Source organism: Mesoplodon mirus, assembly GCF_964341445.2.
Source record: "Mesoplodon mirus genome assembly, chromosome: 1".
NCBI classification, from domain to species: Eukaryota; Metazoa; Chordata; class Mammalia; order Artiodactyla; family Ziphiidae; genus Mesoplodon; species Mesoplodon mirus.
The window spans coordinates 46,189,440-46,204,330 of NC_138976.1; the positions used below are offsets into that span (position 1 = coordinate 46,189,440).

General features: G+C 40.0%; 1 protein-coding gene across 11 annotated transcripts in view; it reads left to right on the forward strand.

The window, feature by feature from the left end:
• UBAP2 (ubiquitin associated protein 2) overlaps positions 1-14,891 on the forward strand; it is a 131,642-nt gene that overhangs the window by 62,688 nt on the left and 54,063 nt on the right. For 10 of the 11 annotated variants that reach the window (XM_082627843.1, XM_082627844.1, XM_082627852.1 and 7 more), the window contains 3 exons: positions 2,005-2,115; positions 4,549-4,702; positions 6,714-6,791. In XM_082627843.1, coding sequence (XP_082483969.1) covers positions 2,005-2,115; positions 4,549-4,702; positions 6,714-6,791 — 343 coding nt within the window. The remainder of the gene's footprint in view (positions 1-2,004; positions 2,116-4,548; positions 4,703-6,713; positions 6,792-14,891) is intronic. The other variant, XM_082627848.1, reaches the window with a different exon arrangement.

Genomic DNA, 14,891 nt, shown 5'->3' on the forward strand with positions numbered 1-14,891 from the left:
TTTTTATGGCTGAGTAATATTCCATTGTATATATGTACCACATCTTCTTTATCCATTTGTCTGTCGATGAGCATTTAGGTTGCTTCCATGAGCTGGCTCTTGTAAATAGTGCTGCAGTGAACATTGGGGTGCATGTGTCTTTTTGAATTATGGTTTTCCCAGTATTGGGATTGCTGGGTCATATGGTAATTCTACTTTTAGTTCTTTAAGGAACCTCCATACTGTTCTCCATAGTGGCTGTCTCAATTTACATTCCCACCAACAGTGCAAGAGGGTTCACTTTTCTCCACACCCTCTCCAGCATTTGTTGTTTGTAGATTTTCTGATGATGCCCATTCTAACTGGTGTGAGGTGATACCTCATTGTAGTTTTGACTTGCATTTCTCTAATGATTAGTGATATTGAGCAGCGTTTCATGTGCCTCTTGACCATCTGTATGTCTTCTTTGCAGAAATGTCTATTTAGGTCTTCTGCCCATTTTTGGATTGGGTTGTTTGTTTTTTTAATATTGAGCTGCATGAGCTGTTTATATATTTTGGAGATTAATCCTTTGTCCGTTGATTCATTTGCAAATATTTTCTCCCATTCCGAGGGTTGTCTTTTCGTCTTGTTTATGGTTTCCTTTGCTGTGCAGAATCTTTTAAGTTTCATTAGGTCCCATTGTTTATTTTTGTTTTTATTTCCATTACTCTAGGAGGTGGGTCAAAAAAGATCTTGCTGTGATTTATGTCAAAGAGTGTTCTGCCTATGTTTTCCTCTAAGAGTTTTATAGTGCCCAGTCTTACATTTAGGTCTTTAATCCATTTTGAGGTTTTTTTTTTTTTTTTTTTTTTTGCGGTACGCGGGCCTCTCACTGTTGTGGTCTCTCCCGTTGCGGAGCGCAGGCTCAGGGGCCATGGCTCACGGGCCTAGCCGCTCTGCGGCATGTGGGATCTTCCCGCACCGGGGCACGAACCCATGTCCCCTGCATCGGCAGGCGGACTCTCAACCACTGTGCCACCAGGGAAGCCCCTTGAGTTTATTTTTGTGTATGATGTTAGGAAGTGTTCTTATTTCATTCTTTTACATGTAGCTGTCCAGTTTTCCCAGCACCACTTATTGAAGAGGCTGCCTTTTCTCCGTTGTATATGCTTGCCTCCTTTGTCAAAGATAAGGTGACCATATGTGCGTGGGTTTATCTCTGGGCTTTCTATCCTGTTCCATTGATCTATATTTCTGTTTTTGTGCCATTACCATACTGTCTTGATTACTGTAGCTTTGTAGTATTGTCTGAAGTCAGGGAGCCTGATTCCTCTATCTCTGTTTTTCTTTCTCACGGTTGCTTCGGCTGTTCAGGGTCTTTTGCGTCTCCATACAAATTTTAAGATTTTTTGTTGTAGTTCTGTAAAAAATGCCATTGGTAATTTGATAGGGATTTCATTGAATCTGTAGATTGCTTTGCCAAATTCTACTTCTGAGACTTTAGGGTGTTAAAAATTATTTTGTATGTGCAGTGTTCTAATCCAAGCAGTGATAGCCCATGTACGGAACATTGACAGAGTCAACTGGACTGTTGGACAGTGCAAACAGTTGGACTGGATGTTTGGCTAATTGTGGCCACATACTCATGCTTGGTCTTTGGGAAACATATAGTTCCACTTACTATTTGAGTAGCTCAGAAATTTGGGAGTCCCAGGCCATTGAATTAGTTGGAGCAGTCACATAGCTCATCCTGAGTATTCTGAGAATGTTGGTATGCATGTATGTGCTGCCGATTAAGAATTGATACTTCGTCAGCTTGGAGGAGGGTTGATTTATAGCTTGACTTTACCAGTATTGGTCGAAAGACATGGAGTAGCCCCCAAAACAGGTAAACCTGATCTTGGATTGTAATCTCAGAGTCTTGAAAAGGCCATCTTCATGTGGAAGGATTGCATAATCTCTGTCTTTATATAGTAGAATCTTAGAATTAATATCAAGTGCCATTCTTGTGTTTCCCTAATCATTGTCTTATAATTCCAACAGCTTATGGAAGTGACAGGAAAAAATCAGGATGAATGCATAGTGGCTCTGCATGACTGTAATGGAGATGTCAACAAAGCTATCAATATATTGCTGGAAGGGAATTCAGACACGGTAAGTATTATTAATTGATTTGCAATGTTAAGACTTCTCTCCAGTTCCATATTGCATTTTCAACTTCACCTTATTCGGGGGTGGTGGTAGAGGGGGATTATGGGTGCCATTCCATATATGTTTTAAGTCCAGAAAGAACACTAACCTGAAATGACTGTTTTTGTTATGTATGTTTTCTTCATGAAGTTGTAGAATCTGGAGACTTGAAAGAGAACTTGGTCATCTACTCCAGCCTTACACAGTTGCCAAAATTCTCTGGGCCTGTGGACATTTTCACCACCTGAAAAACTTCTCTTGGCTCCACAGCTCATGTTTCTTCATCTCAGTTGTTACCTTTTACCACTCCTTACATCTCTAGACTAACAGAAAACCAGGATTTGCTGGTATCTCTATTTGCTTATGTGTGAATATTCTACAGACACATTTTCATGATAGTCTGACAGATATATAAGATAAGAAAAAAAATTTTTTTAAGCTTAGTAAAGTTTGAGGAATGCGCATGCACACTAAAGCTCCTCCCTTTTATTTTAGGAAGGATGCAGCTAAAGCCACACCAGAGGCAGGTGTCAGCCCTAATCTTTTGATTTCTACATGGAAATTACACAGTATTTCATTTGTATTTTTTCATTGAGGAAACCAATTCAGAGCAGATTAAAACAAATAATGATTCACCTAAGTGGGGTATAAAGATGAACACATCAAAAAGTGCTTTCCTTATCATTGTTTAGGTTTAATCAAGTTCTCATTTTTAGGGGTAGGCTTTTTTAGGCACAGGCTGTATTAAAATGAACTACTGTGACAAGCTCAAAACTGAAATGAGTATATTTTTATTTAATAGGAAACAAGCAAAATAAAATTTGTAATTATAAAAGTTAATGATAATTGGGAAAATATTTCATTATTTGAGTATAGCAGTATTTGTGGGTAAAATTCTATGCAAGATAACACTGGTCCAACATGATGAACTACCAAATATGTGAGTTTGTTGGGAAAATATATCATGTTAAGTGAGGAAATAAAATTTTGAAGAGTTTTTGTTTGCTGACACTTGGGCATGTATTTGCTGGGTTTTATAAACTATGGGGGGGTGTTCAGCTCATTGCTAATGGATGCAGTGTAGAATAGTTCTCCCTTATTTTTAATATGAAATGAAGGGCTTAACTGCCTTCTTATTTTAAAAATAATCACTGAATAAATGAAATATTTCCAAATCATTAATTGGAGGGCATATTTTCTTTTATATGGTAGAGATAGGCTTGAATACTGTTTCCCATTGCCTTTCCTTTAGCTCCCACAGATTCATCACTCCTTTTCTTTGGTGGCTGGGTGAATCTTTTAAGTTTTAAATGAACAGCCAGTTCTATCTCAATAGAGACTTTCAACTTCCTCTCCTTATTTGACTGAACCCAAAGGAGGTGGTTCTAGTCTGAAAGTTACATAAAGATCTCTTTGGTTACCTCTTTTTTTAAAAAAATAAGATTTATTTATTTGTTTGTTTGTTTGTTTATGGCTGCATTGGGTCTTTGTTCCTGTGCTCGGACTTTTCTCTAGTAGCAGCGAGCAGGGTCTACTCTTCGTCGCGGTGCATGGGCTTCTCGTTGCGGTGGCTTCTCATTGCGGAACATGGGCTCTAGGAGCATGGACTTCAGTAGTTGTGGCACACAGGCTCAGTAGTTGTGGCTTACTGACTCTAGAGTGCAGTCTCAGTAGTTGTGGCACACAGGCTTAGTTGCTCTGCAGCACGTGGGATCTTCCAAGACAAGGGCTCGAACCTGTGTCTGGCAGGCAGGTTCTTAACCACTGTGCCACCAGGGAGGCCCTTTGGTTACCTCTTGAACCCAGAAATCACACAGTTGGGGCTAGATCTGGCATGTTGTTTTCTTAAAAGGTCAGAAACTAGCAAATTAGGGCCTGAATACAGACACAAAAGGCATTTGCCTGTTCGGAGGTGAGAAGGCTATAGGGAAAATGGAGAGGCAGAGGGGAAGTCCTTTGAAACCCTGGTTTGTTTAAGATTATTCCGTGGTCCATCTTTTCTTTCATTGTGTTTGCCTTGTTTCTTACCTTGTTGTCTGCAGTAGCCATGGCTACTACTGAGGTAGGTGGGGATGGCATAGAGTGGGAGCTTGGGGAAATAACATTTACTTTATGCTTATCAGCATAGGAAAAGGCTCTGTGGTGGGACAACATACAGTATGTTGTCAATTCAACTAGTTGCTGTAATCTTTTGTGCTCTCTGTAGCAACAGGAACCTAACGAGATTTGCTGTCATTATCATCAGAGAGTACAGTACGTTTATGGAGAAGAATTAAAATGGTAGGCATGCAAGCTGTAAGACATGGGTAATTAGGTCTGAAAGATAAATGCACACACTCTTGATGATTGTCCACACTTTGAGTGATAACTCTGAATAAATGCTCTTATTTTCGATAGACTTCATGGGAGACTGTAGGAGGGAAGAAGAAGAATTTTGGAAAAGAAAGTTCAGAAAACAAAGAGAATAGAGAGAAGAGAAGTGAGAGAGAAGTGAGCCGTGGACGTGGAAGCAACAACCGGAAAGTAAAAGGTGGCAATCGTGGGAGAGAGTGTAAGTACAGACTTTTCTCCTCACCTTTTGTTTTATGAAAATTTTCATGCATGTTAAAAAGCTGACAGAATGATCCAATGAATGCCCATAAATCCACTTCCTCAATGCAATATTTGTTAGTATAGTTAAGTTAGTAATGAGCTACAACTGAGTAGTTTATTAGAACCCTAACTGATACAGTTTCATATTAGCACTGACCTAGGCTGTAGGTATTTGTGTTGTGTCTTAAGACCGCCTTCTGTTATGAATCAAGTGCATCGTCTGATTTTTTTTTTTAATAAAGCACCTGCTCTGTCTCTAGCCACTGGTGTCCTGGATTTCTTTCTTTCTTTCTTTCTTTTTTTAAAATTAATTAATTAATTAATTAATTAATTTTTTTTTTTTGGGCTGTGTTGGGTCTTCGTTTCTGTGTGAGGGCTTTCTCTAGTTGCAGCAAGCGGGGGCCACTCTTCATCACGGTGCGCAGGCCTCTCACTATCGCGGCCTCTCTTGTTGCGGAGCACAGGCTCCAGACGCGCAGACTCAGTAGTTGTGGCTCACGGGCCTAGTTGCTCCGTGGCATGTGGGATCCTCCCAAACCAGGGCTCGAACCCGTGTCCCCTGCATTGGCAGGCGGATTCTCAACCACTGTGCCACCAGGGAAGCCCACATCGTCTAATTTTAAAGAAGGTTTTTTTGTTGGCTGATAGCTAAAGCTGTTTATTCTTCCCCACTTATGGATACTCATGATATATGCAAGGTTTAGATTAAGAAGAAAGTTGTTGAATAGGAAAGGTTTTTCTCAGTTCTCTCCATTTGACTCAGGTTTTGGCATCATTCACCCAAAACAACACTACCTCCTATGCAGGCGTACCAAAGTGGCTAAATTATGATAAATATTTAACATGTTCCTTTATAGACTTTTGCTAGTTTATATATACCACAGATGTTTATTGAGAATCTACAGTGTAGTGGATAGTCTTCAAGTCATACAGCAATGAAGAAAACAGAAATCTTTGCCCTTCTAAGACATCTTTTAAGGGAGGTAGAGTGAGATGTAACAATAAAAAAGAAAAGTAACATTTCACATTAATATTGTAATATTTTAATGGCATTATATAGAAAATTATGCTCTGGGGAAAAACAAAGGCAGAGAGATGGGAATTGTAGGTACGGGTTTGACAAATTTAAAGAGACTGACCAAGGAAGGCCTCATTGACAACTCACATACTTAAGCCATAAAAGAGATGAGGGGAGCAAACTGTGCCAATATTGTTCATAAAATTTCTGTATTATATAGAGTCATTAATGCCAATATAGGAATAAGGAGAAGAAAAGACTGTTGGAATCTTCTGGACAGTAACCTGGAAAAACCTTTCTCTAACAATGATTTCCTCAAGAATTCAGTGTTTCCTTGGTATTGCAGTTTGCTAGTCTATGCCTTTCCAGGCTTTGAACTTAACCAATGAGCAAATTTTGTTGTGTATGGTTACATAACAAAGGTATTTTTTTTTGGAAGTAAACTTACTTTACAGGAGGGCACATCAAAACAGAAAATAAAAGTGGTATGTCGTTTTAATTTCTTCTTGAATTTTCACCTATGAATTAAGCAAGTTGTGCTGTCATTCAGTTTTTGAGCCATGCTGGTTTGGTTTTTCTTGTTTTCCCAACCCTTTGGTTAAATTTTAACCTTTTTTTTAAAAAGCCTTTTTGTGTTGAGGGGTGGAGGGAGTCTTTTTGTCCTTGTCTTTATTTTTTTATTTTTTTTTATTTTTTTTGCATTACACGGGCCTCTCACTGCTGTGGCCTCTCCCATTGCAGAGCACAGGCTCCGGATGCGCAGGCCCAGCGGCCATGGTTCACGGGCCTAGCCACTCCGCGGCATGTGGGATCTTCCCGGACCGGGGCACGAACCCATGTCCCCTGCATCGGCAGGCGGACTGTCAACCACTGCGACACCAGGGAAGCCCTGTCCTTGTCTTTAATAGCTGTTGGTTTGATTATGTGTAAGGGGTGCTCTTTTCTTCCTTAGTTAGAGGTGAAGAGAATGGAATTGATTGCAATCAAGGGGACAAGCCTTCAGACCGTGGCAAGAGAGCTCGTGGTAGAGGTAAGACAGAATAAGGCGGATAGAGATGCTTGTGATCGGGAGGAGGCAGGCTGTTCATATACTCAGTACATTAAGCCATGGCAGTGTACTCTGAAAGAATGGTTGATCTGAAATCTTTTGATTCATTTACTGACGCGCATGAATGAAGTGTTTGGATTATGTAATTTTGAGGAAACCTATTGGTTGTTTTCAGATGAGCTGAGAAAGGCCCTTTCTATGAATAATTTAAAACTTGAAGCTCTGACCAAAAAGTTATTAAGTCTCCTATGTTGGACTTTACCCATAGTAAAGTGTTTTACCATATGATGCCTTTTTTTTGTTTGTTTCTAATGTTTATTTATGTATTTATTTATTTGGCTGCATTGGGTCTTAGTTGCAGCACACAGGATCTTCGTTCAGGCATGCAGGATCTTTCGTTGTGGCGTGAGGGCTTCTCTCTAGTTGTATTTCTTTTTGTTTTTTAAAGGAAATCCTTGGTAACCAACAACTGCTTTTTTTTTCTTTTTTTTTCTTTTTTTTAAGGTTTAATTTTGGGACTTCCCTTTGTTGTGGTGCAGTGGTTAAAAATCCACCTGCCAATACAGCAGACACGGGTTCAAGCCCTGGTCCGGGAAGATCCCACATGCCGCGGAGCAACTAAGCCCATGCGCCCCAGCTACTGAGCCTGTGCTCTAGAGCCTGCGAGCTACAGCTGCTGAGCCCGGGTGCCACAGCTACTGAAGCCGCACTCCTAGAGCCCGTGCTCCGCAACAAGAGAAGCCACTGCGATGAGAAGCCCACGCACTGCAACGACGAGTAGACCCCGCTCGCCGCAACTAGGGAAAGCCCGCGTTCAGCAACGAAGACCCACAGCAGCCAAATAAATAAAACAGAATAAAATAAATTTATTTTTAAAAAGTTTAATTTTATTTATTTTTGGCCGCGTTGGGTCTTTGTTGCTGCACACGGGCTTTCTCTAGTTGCGGCGAGGAGGGGCTACTCTTCGTTGAGGTGTGTGGGCTTCTCATTGCGGTGGCTTCTCTTGTTGCGGAGCACGGGCTCTAGGAGTGCGGGCTTCAGTAGCTGTGGCATGCGGGCTCAGTAGTTGTAGCTCTTTCTGACTTACTTCACTCTGTATGACAGACTCTAGGTCCATCCACCTCACTACAAATAACGCAATTTTGTTTCTTTTTATGGCTGAGTAGTATCCCATTGTATACATGTGCCACATCTTCTTTATCCATTCATCTGTCAGTGTACACTTAGGTTGCTTCCATGTCCTGGCTATTGTAAATAGAGCTGCAGTGAACATTGTGGTACGTGACTCTTTTTGAATTATGGTTTTCTCAGGGTGTATGCCCAGTAGTGGGATTGCTGGGTCATATGGTAGTTCTATTTTTAGGTTTTTAAGAAACCTCCATAGTGGCTGTATCAAGTTACATTCCCACCCACAGTGCAAGAGGGTTCACTTTTCTCCACACCCTCTCCAGCATTTATTGTTTGTAGATTTTTTGATGATGGCTGTTCTGACTGGTGTGTAGTGATACCTCATTGTGGTTTTGATGTGCATTTCTCTAATAATTAGTGATGTTGAGCATCCTTTCATGTGCTTGTTGACAATCTGTATATCTTCTTTGGAGAAATGTCTATTTAGGTCTTACACCCATTTTTGCATTGGGTTGTTTGTTTTTTGGATATTGAGCTGCATGAGCTGCTTGTATATTTTGGAGATTAATTCTCTGCCAGCTGCTTCGTTTGCAAATATTTTCTCCCATTCTGAGGGTTGTCTTTTCTTCTTGTTTATGGTTTCCTTTGCTATGCAAAAGCTTTTAAGTTTCATTAGGTCCTGTTTGTTTATTTTTGTTTTTATTTCCATTTCTCTAGGAGGTGGGTCAAAAAGGATCTTCTGTGATTTATGTCATAGAGTGTTCTGCCTATGTTTTCCTCTAAGAGTTTTATAGTGTCTGGCCTTACATTTAGGTCTTTAATCCATTTTGAGTTTATTTTTGTGTATGGTGTTAAGGAGCTTTCTAATTTCATTCTTTTACATGTAGCTGTCCAGTTTTCCCAGCACCACTTATTGAAGAGGCTGTCTTTTCTCCACTGTATATTCTTGCCTCCTTTGTCAAAGATAAGGTGACCATATGTGCGTGGGTTTATCTCTGGGCTTTCTATCCTGTTCCATGGATCTATATTTCTGTTTTTCTGCCAGTACCATACTGTCTTGATTACTATAGCTTTGTAGTACAGTCTGATGTCAGGGAGCCTGAATTCTCCATCTCCGTTTTTCTTTCTCAAGATTGCTTTGGCTATTTGGGGTCTTTTGTGTTTCCATACACATTGTGAAATTTTTTGTTCTAGTTCTGTGAAAAATGCCATTGGTAGCTTGATAGGGATTGTATTGAATCTGTAGATTGCTTTGGGTAGTATAGTCATTTTCACAATGTTGATTCTTCCAATCCAAGAACATGGTATATTTCTCTATCTGTTTGTACCATCTTTAATTTCTTTCATCATTGTCTTATACTTTTCTGCATACAGGTCTTTTGTCTCCTTAGGAAGGTTTATTCCTAGGTATTTTATTCTTTTTGTTGCAGTGGTAAATGGGATTGTCTCCTTAATTTCTCTTTCAGATTTTTTGTCATTAGTGTATAAGAACGCAAGAGATTTCTGTGTATTAATTTTGTATCCTGCAGCTTTACCAAATTCATTGATTATCTCTAGTAGTTTTCTGGTGGCATCTTTAGGATTATCTATGTATAATATGTCATCTGTAAACAGTAACAGTTTTACTTTTTCTTATTCTAATTTGTATTCTTTTATTTCTTTTTCTTCTCTGATTGCTGTGGCTAGGACTTCCAAAACCATGTTGAATAATAGTGGAGAGTGGACATCCTTGTCTTGTTCCTGATCTTAGAGGAAATGCTTTCAGTTTTTTACGATTGAGAATGATGTTTGCTGTGGGTTTGTGTTATATGGCCTTTATTATGTTGAGGTAGGTACTCTCTATGCCCACTTGCTTGAGAGTTTTTATCATAAATATGGGTGTTGAATTTTGTCAGAAGCTTTTTCTATATCCATTGAGATGATCACATGATTTTTCTTCTTCAGTTTGTTAATATGGTGTATCACATTGATTTGCATAAATTGAAGAATCCTTGCATCCCTGGGATAAAATCCCACTTGATCATGGTGTATGATCTTTTTAATGTGTTGTTGGATTCTGTTTGCTAGTATTTTGTTGAGGATTTTTGCATCTGTATTCATCAGTGATATTGGTCTGTAATTTCCATTTTTTGTAGTATCTTTGTCTGGTTTTGGTATCAGGGTGATGGTGGCCTCGTAGAACGAGTTTGGGAATGTTCTTCCCCCTACAGTTTTTTGGAAAAGTTTGAGAAGGATGGGTGTTAGCTCTTCTCTAAATGTTTGATAGAATTCACCTGTGAAGCCGTCTGGTCCTGGACTTTTCTTTGTTGGGAGATTTTTATTCACAGTGTCAATTTCATTGCTTGTGATTGGTCTGTTCATATTTTCTATTTCTTCCTGGTTCAGTCTTGGAAGGTTATACCTTTCTAAGAATTTGTCTGTCTCTTCCAGGTTGTCCATTTTATTGGCATAGAGTTGCTTGTAGTAGTCTCTTAGGTTGCTTTGTATTTCTGCTGTGTCTGTTGTAACTTCTCCTTTTTCTTTTCTAATTTTATTGATTTGAGTCCTCTCCCTCTTTTTCTTGATGAGTCTGGCTAAAGGTTTATCAGTTTTTTTAATCTTCTCAAAAAAACAGCTTTTAGTTTTATTGATCTTTGATGTTGTTTTCTTTGTTTCTATTTCATTTATTTCTGCTCTGGTCTTTATGGTTTCTTTCCTTCTACTGGCTTTGGGTTTTGTTTGTTCTTCTTTCTCTAGTTCCTGTAGTTGTAAGGTTAGATTGTTTGTTTGAGATTTTTCTTGTTTCTTGAGGTAGGATTGTATTGCTATAAATTTCCCTCTTAGAACTGCTTTTGCTGCATCCCATAGGTTTTGGATTGTCGTGTTTTCATTGTCATTTGTCTCTAGGTATTTTTTGATTTCCTCTTTGATTTCTTCAGTGATCTTTTGGTTATTTAGTAACATATTGTTTAGCCTCCATGTGTTTGTGTTTTTTTCTCTGTAATTTATTTCTAATCTCATAGCGTTGTGGTCAGAAAAGATGCTTGTTATGATTTCAATTTTCTTAAATTTACCGAGGCTTGATTTGTGACCCAAGATGTTATCTATCCTGGAAAATGTGCCGTGGTCCCTTGAGAAGAAAGTTAATCTGCTGTTTTCAGATGGAATGTCCTATAAATATCAATTAAATCTATCTGGTCTGTTGTGTCATTTAAAGCTTGTGTTTCCTTATTAATTTTTTGTCTGGATGATCTGCCCATTGGTGTAAGTGGGGTGTTAAAGTCCCCCAGTATTACTGTGCTACTGTCGATTTCATCTTTTATAGCTGTTGGCATTTGCCTTATGTATTGAGGTGCTCCTATGTTGGGTTCATATATATTTATAATTGATATATCTTCTTGGATTGATCCTTTGATCATTATGTCATGTCTTTCCTTGTCTCTTGTAACATTCTTTATTTTAAAGTCTATTTTATCTGATATAAGTATTGCTACTCTAGCTTTCTTTTTCCATTTGCATGGAATATCTTTTAACACCCCCTCACTTTCAGTCTGTATGTATCCCTAGGCCTAAAGTGGGTCTCTTGTAGAGAGCATATATATGGGTCTTCTTTTTGTATCCATTCAGCGAGCCTGTGTCTTTTGGTTGGAGCATTTAATCCATTCACATTTATGGTAATTATCGATATGTATGTTCCTATTACCGTTTTCTTAATTGTTGTGGGTTTGTTTTTTGTAGGTCTTTTCCTTCTCTTGTGTTTTCCACTTAGAGAAGTTCTTTAGCATTGTTGTAGAGTTGGTTTGGTGGTGCTGAATTCTCTTAGCTTTTGCTTGTCTGTAAAGCTTTTGATTTCTCCATTGAATCTGATTGAGATGCTTGCCGGCTAGAGTAATCTTGGTTGTAGGTTCTTCCCTTTCATCACTTTAAATATATCGTGACACTCCCTTCTGGCTTGTAGAGTTTCTGCTGAGAAATCAGCTGTTAACCTTAACATCCTTTGTATGTTATTTGTCATTTTTCCCTTGTTGCTTTTAATAATTTTTCTTTGTCTTTAATTTTTGTCAATTTAATTACTGTGTGTCTCGGTGTGTTTCTCCTTGGGTTTATCCTGCTTGGGACTCTGTGCTTCCTGGACTTGGGTGGCTATTTCCTTTACCATGTTAAGGAAGTTTTCGACTCTAATCTCTTCACATATTTTCTTGGGTCCTTTCTCTCTTCTCCTGGGACCCCTATAATGCAAATGTTGGTTCGTTTAACATTGTCCCAGAGGTCTTTTAGGGTGTCTTCATTTTTTTTCATTCTTTTTTCTTTATTCTGTTCCACAGCAGTGAATTCCACCATTCTATCTCCAAGGTCATGTATCTGTTCTTCTGCCTCAGTTATTCTGCTGTTGATTCCTTCTGGTGTATTTTTCATTTCAGTTATTTCATTGTTCATCTCTGTTTGTTTGTTCTTTAATTCTTCTAGGTCTTTGTTAAACGTTTCTTGCATCTTCTCAACCTTTGCCTCCATTCTTTTTCCAAGATCCTGGATCATCTTCACTGTCATTGTTCTGAAATCTTTTTCTGGAAGGTTGCCTATCTCCATTTCATTTAGTTGTTTTTCTGGGGTTTTATCTTGTTCCTTCATCTGGTAACAAAATCCTCTGCCTTTTCATTTTGTCTATCTTTCTGTGAATGTGGTTTTCGTTCCACAGGTTGCAATATTGTTTCGTTCCACAGGTTGCAGTATTCTTCTTGCCTCTGGTGGATGAGGCTATCTAAGAGGCTTGTGCAAGCTTCCTCATGGGAGGGATTGGTGTTGGGTAGACCTGGGTGTTGCTCTGGTGGACAGAGCTCAGTAAAATTTTAATCCACTTGTCTGCTGATGTGTGGGACTGAGTTCCCTCCCTGTTGGTTGTTTGGCCTGAGGTGACCCAGCACTGGAGACTCTGGGAGGGCTCATGCCAAGGAATATTTCCCAGAACTTCTGCTGCCAGTGTCCTTGTCCTCACAGGGAGCCACAGCCACCCCCTGCCTCTGCAGGAGATCCTCCAACACTAGCAGGTAGGTCTGCTTCAGTCTCCTATGGGGTCACTACTCCTTCCCCTGGGTCCTGATGTGCACACTACTTCGTGTGTGCCCTCCAAGAGTGGAGTCTCTTTTTACCCCAGTCCTGTCAAAGTCCTGCAGTCAAACCCCACTCGCCTTCAAAGTCTGATTCTCTAGGAATTCTTCCTCCCATTGCCTGACCCCCAGGTTGAGAAGCCTGACGTGGGGCTCAGAACCTTCACTCCAGTGGGTGGACTTCTGTGGTCTAAGTGTTCTCCAGTTTGTGAGTCACCCACCCAGCAGTTATGGGATTTGATTTTATTGTGATTGCGTCCCTCCTACTGTCTCATTGGGCTTCTCCTTTGTCCTTGGATGTGGGGTATCTCTTTTGGTGAGTTCCAGTGTCTTCCTGTTGATGATTGTTCAGCAGTTAGTTGTGATTCCAGTGCTCTCGCAAGAGCGAGTGAGCACACGTCCTTCCACTCCACCATCTTGAACCAGTCTTGGTCCTTGTTTTTTTTAAATCCACTTTATATATAGTAGTGTACGTATGTTAATCCTACCCCCCCCACCTCCTTATGTTTACTTTTTTTTTTTTTAAAGAATTTTTTGAAGTGGACCAGTTTTAAAGTCTTTATTGAATTTGTTACACTATTGTTTCTGTTTTACATTTTGGTTTTTTGGCCATGAGGCATGTGGGATCTTAGTTCCCTGACCAGGGATTGAACCCTCACTCCCTGCATTGGAAGGTGAAGTCTTAGCCACTGGACTCCAGTGGAAGTCCCCTTATGTTTACTTTTTTTTAAAATTTATTTTAATTAAGTTATTTTTGACTGCGTTGGGTCTTTGTTGCTGCGTGAGGCATTTCTCTAGTTGTGGCCAGCGGGGGCTACTCTTCATTGCGGTGCATGGCTTCTCATTGCGGTGGCTTCTCTTGTTGTGGATCATGGGCTCTAGGCATGCGGGCTTCAGTAGTTGTGGCATGCAGGCTTAGTAGTTGTGGCTCGCGAGCTCTAGAGCACAGGCTTAATAGTTGTGGTGTGTGGGCTTAGTTGCTCTGCAGCATGTGGGATCTTCCTGGACCAGGACGTGAACCCGTGTCCCCTGCATTGACAGGTGGATTCTTAACCACTGCGCCACCAGGGAAGCCCCCTTATGTTTACTTTTTTTTTTTTTTTTTTTGTACGTGGGCCTCTCACTGTTGTGGCCTCTCCCATTTGCGGAGCACAGGCTCCGGACGCGCAGGCTCAGTGGCCATGGCTCACAGGCCTAGCTGCTCCGCGGCATGTGGGATCTTCCCGGACCGGGGCACGAACCCGTATCCTCTGCGTCGGCAGGCAGATTCTCAACCACTGCGCCACCAGGGAAGCCCCCTTATGTTTACTTTTAAGGAAGGTTGTAAAGTAGTGGGTAAGGGACTCAGATTGACTTTTTTTTTTTTTTGACTGTGCTGCGTGGCTTGTGAGATCTTAGTTCCTGGACTAGGGATTGAACCCCAAGCCCTGGCAGTGAAAGTGCCAAGTCCTAACCATTGGACTGCTGGGGAATTCCCAGATTGTTTATAAACCCAGTTAGATGTTAAAAAAAATCAGTCCACCCTCTTCCACATATATATAAACTCTAGTGAGGTGTAATTTTTTTTATTATTAGCTGATATTTAAACATGTTTAAACAAGCTGTTGAAGAGTAGTGGTCTGTGTCTAGGGATTTCTTAGAATCATTATCCCAAGTGCAACACAGGGCAAGAAGAGAGAAAACATTCAGTAGCCAGTATGCACAAAAACAGTTATTTTGCTTGGTGAATATTAGTAAAGTACAGTTTGATAATAAGTGAATAGTGGTGCAAGACAAATAATTTATCCCTTTCATAATTAAAGGATAAGTGTCCTTTGTTTTATGTGTTTAATATGTTCCTTTCCAGAAGTTTGGTTGTAAGTTATTTAAT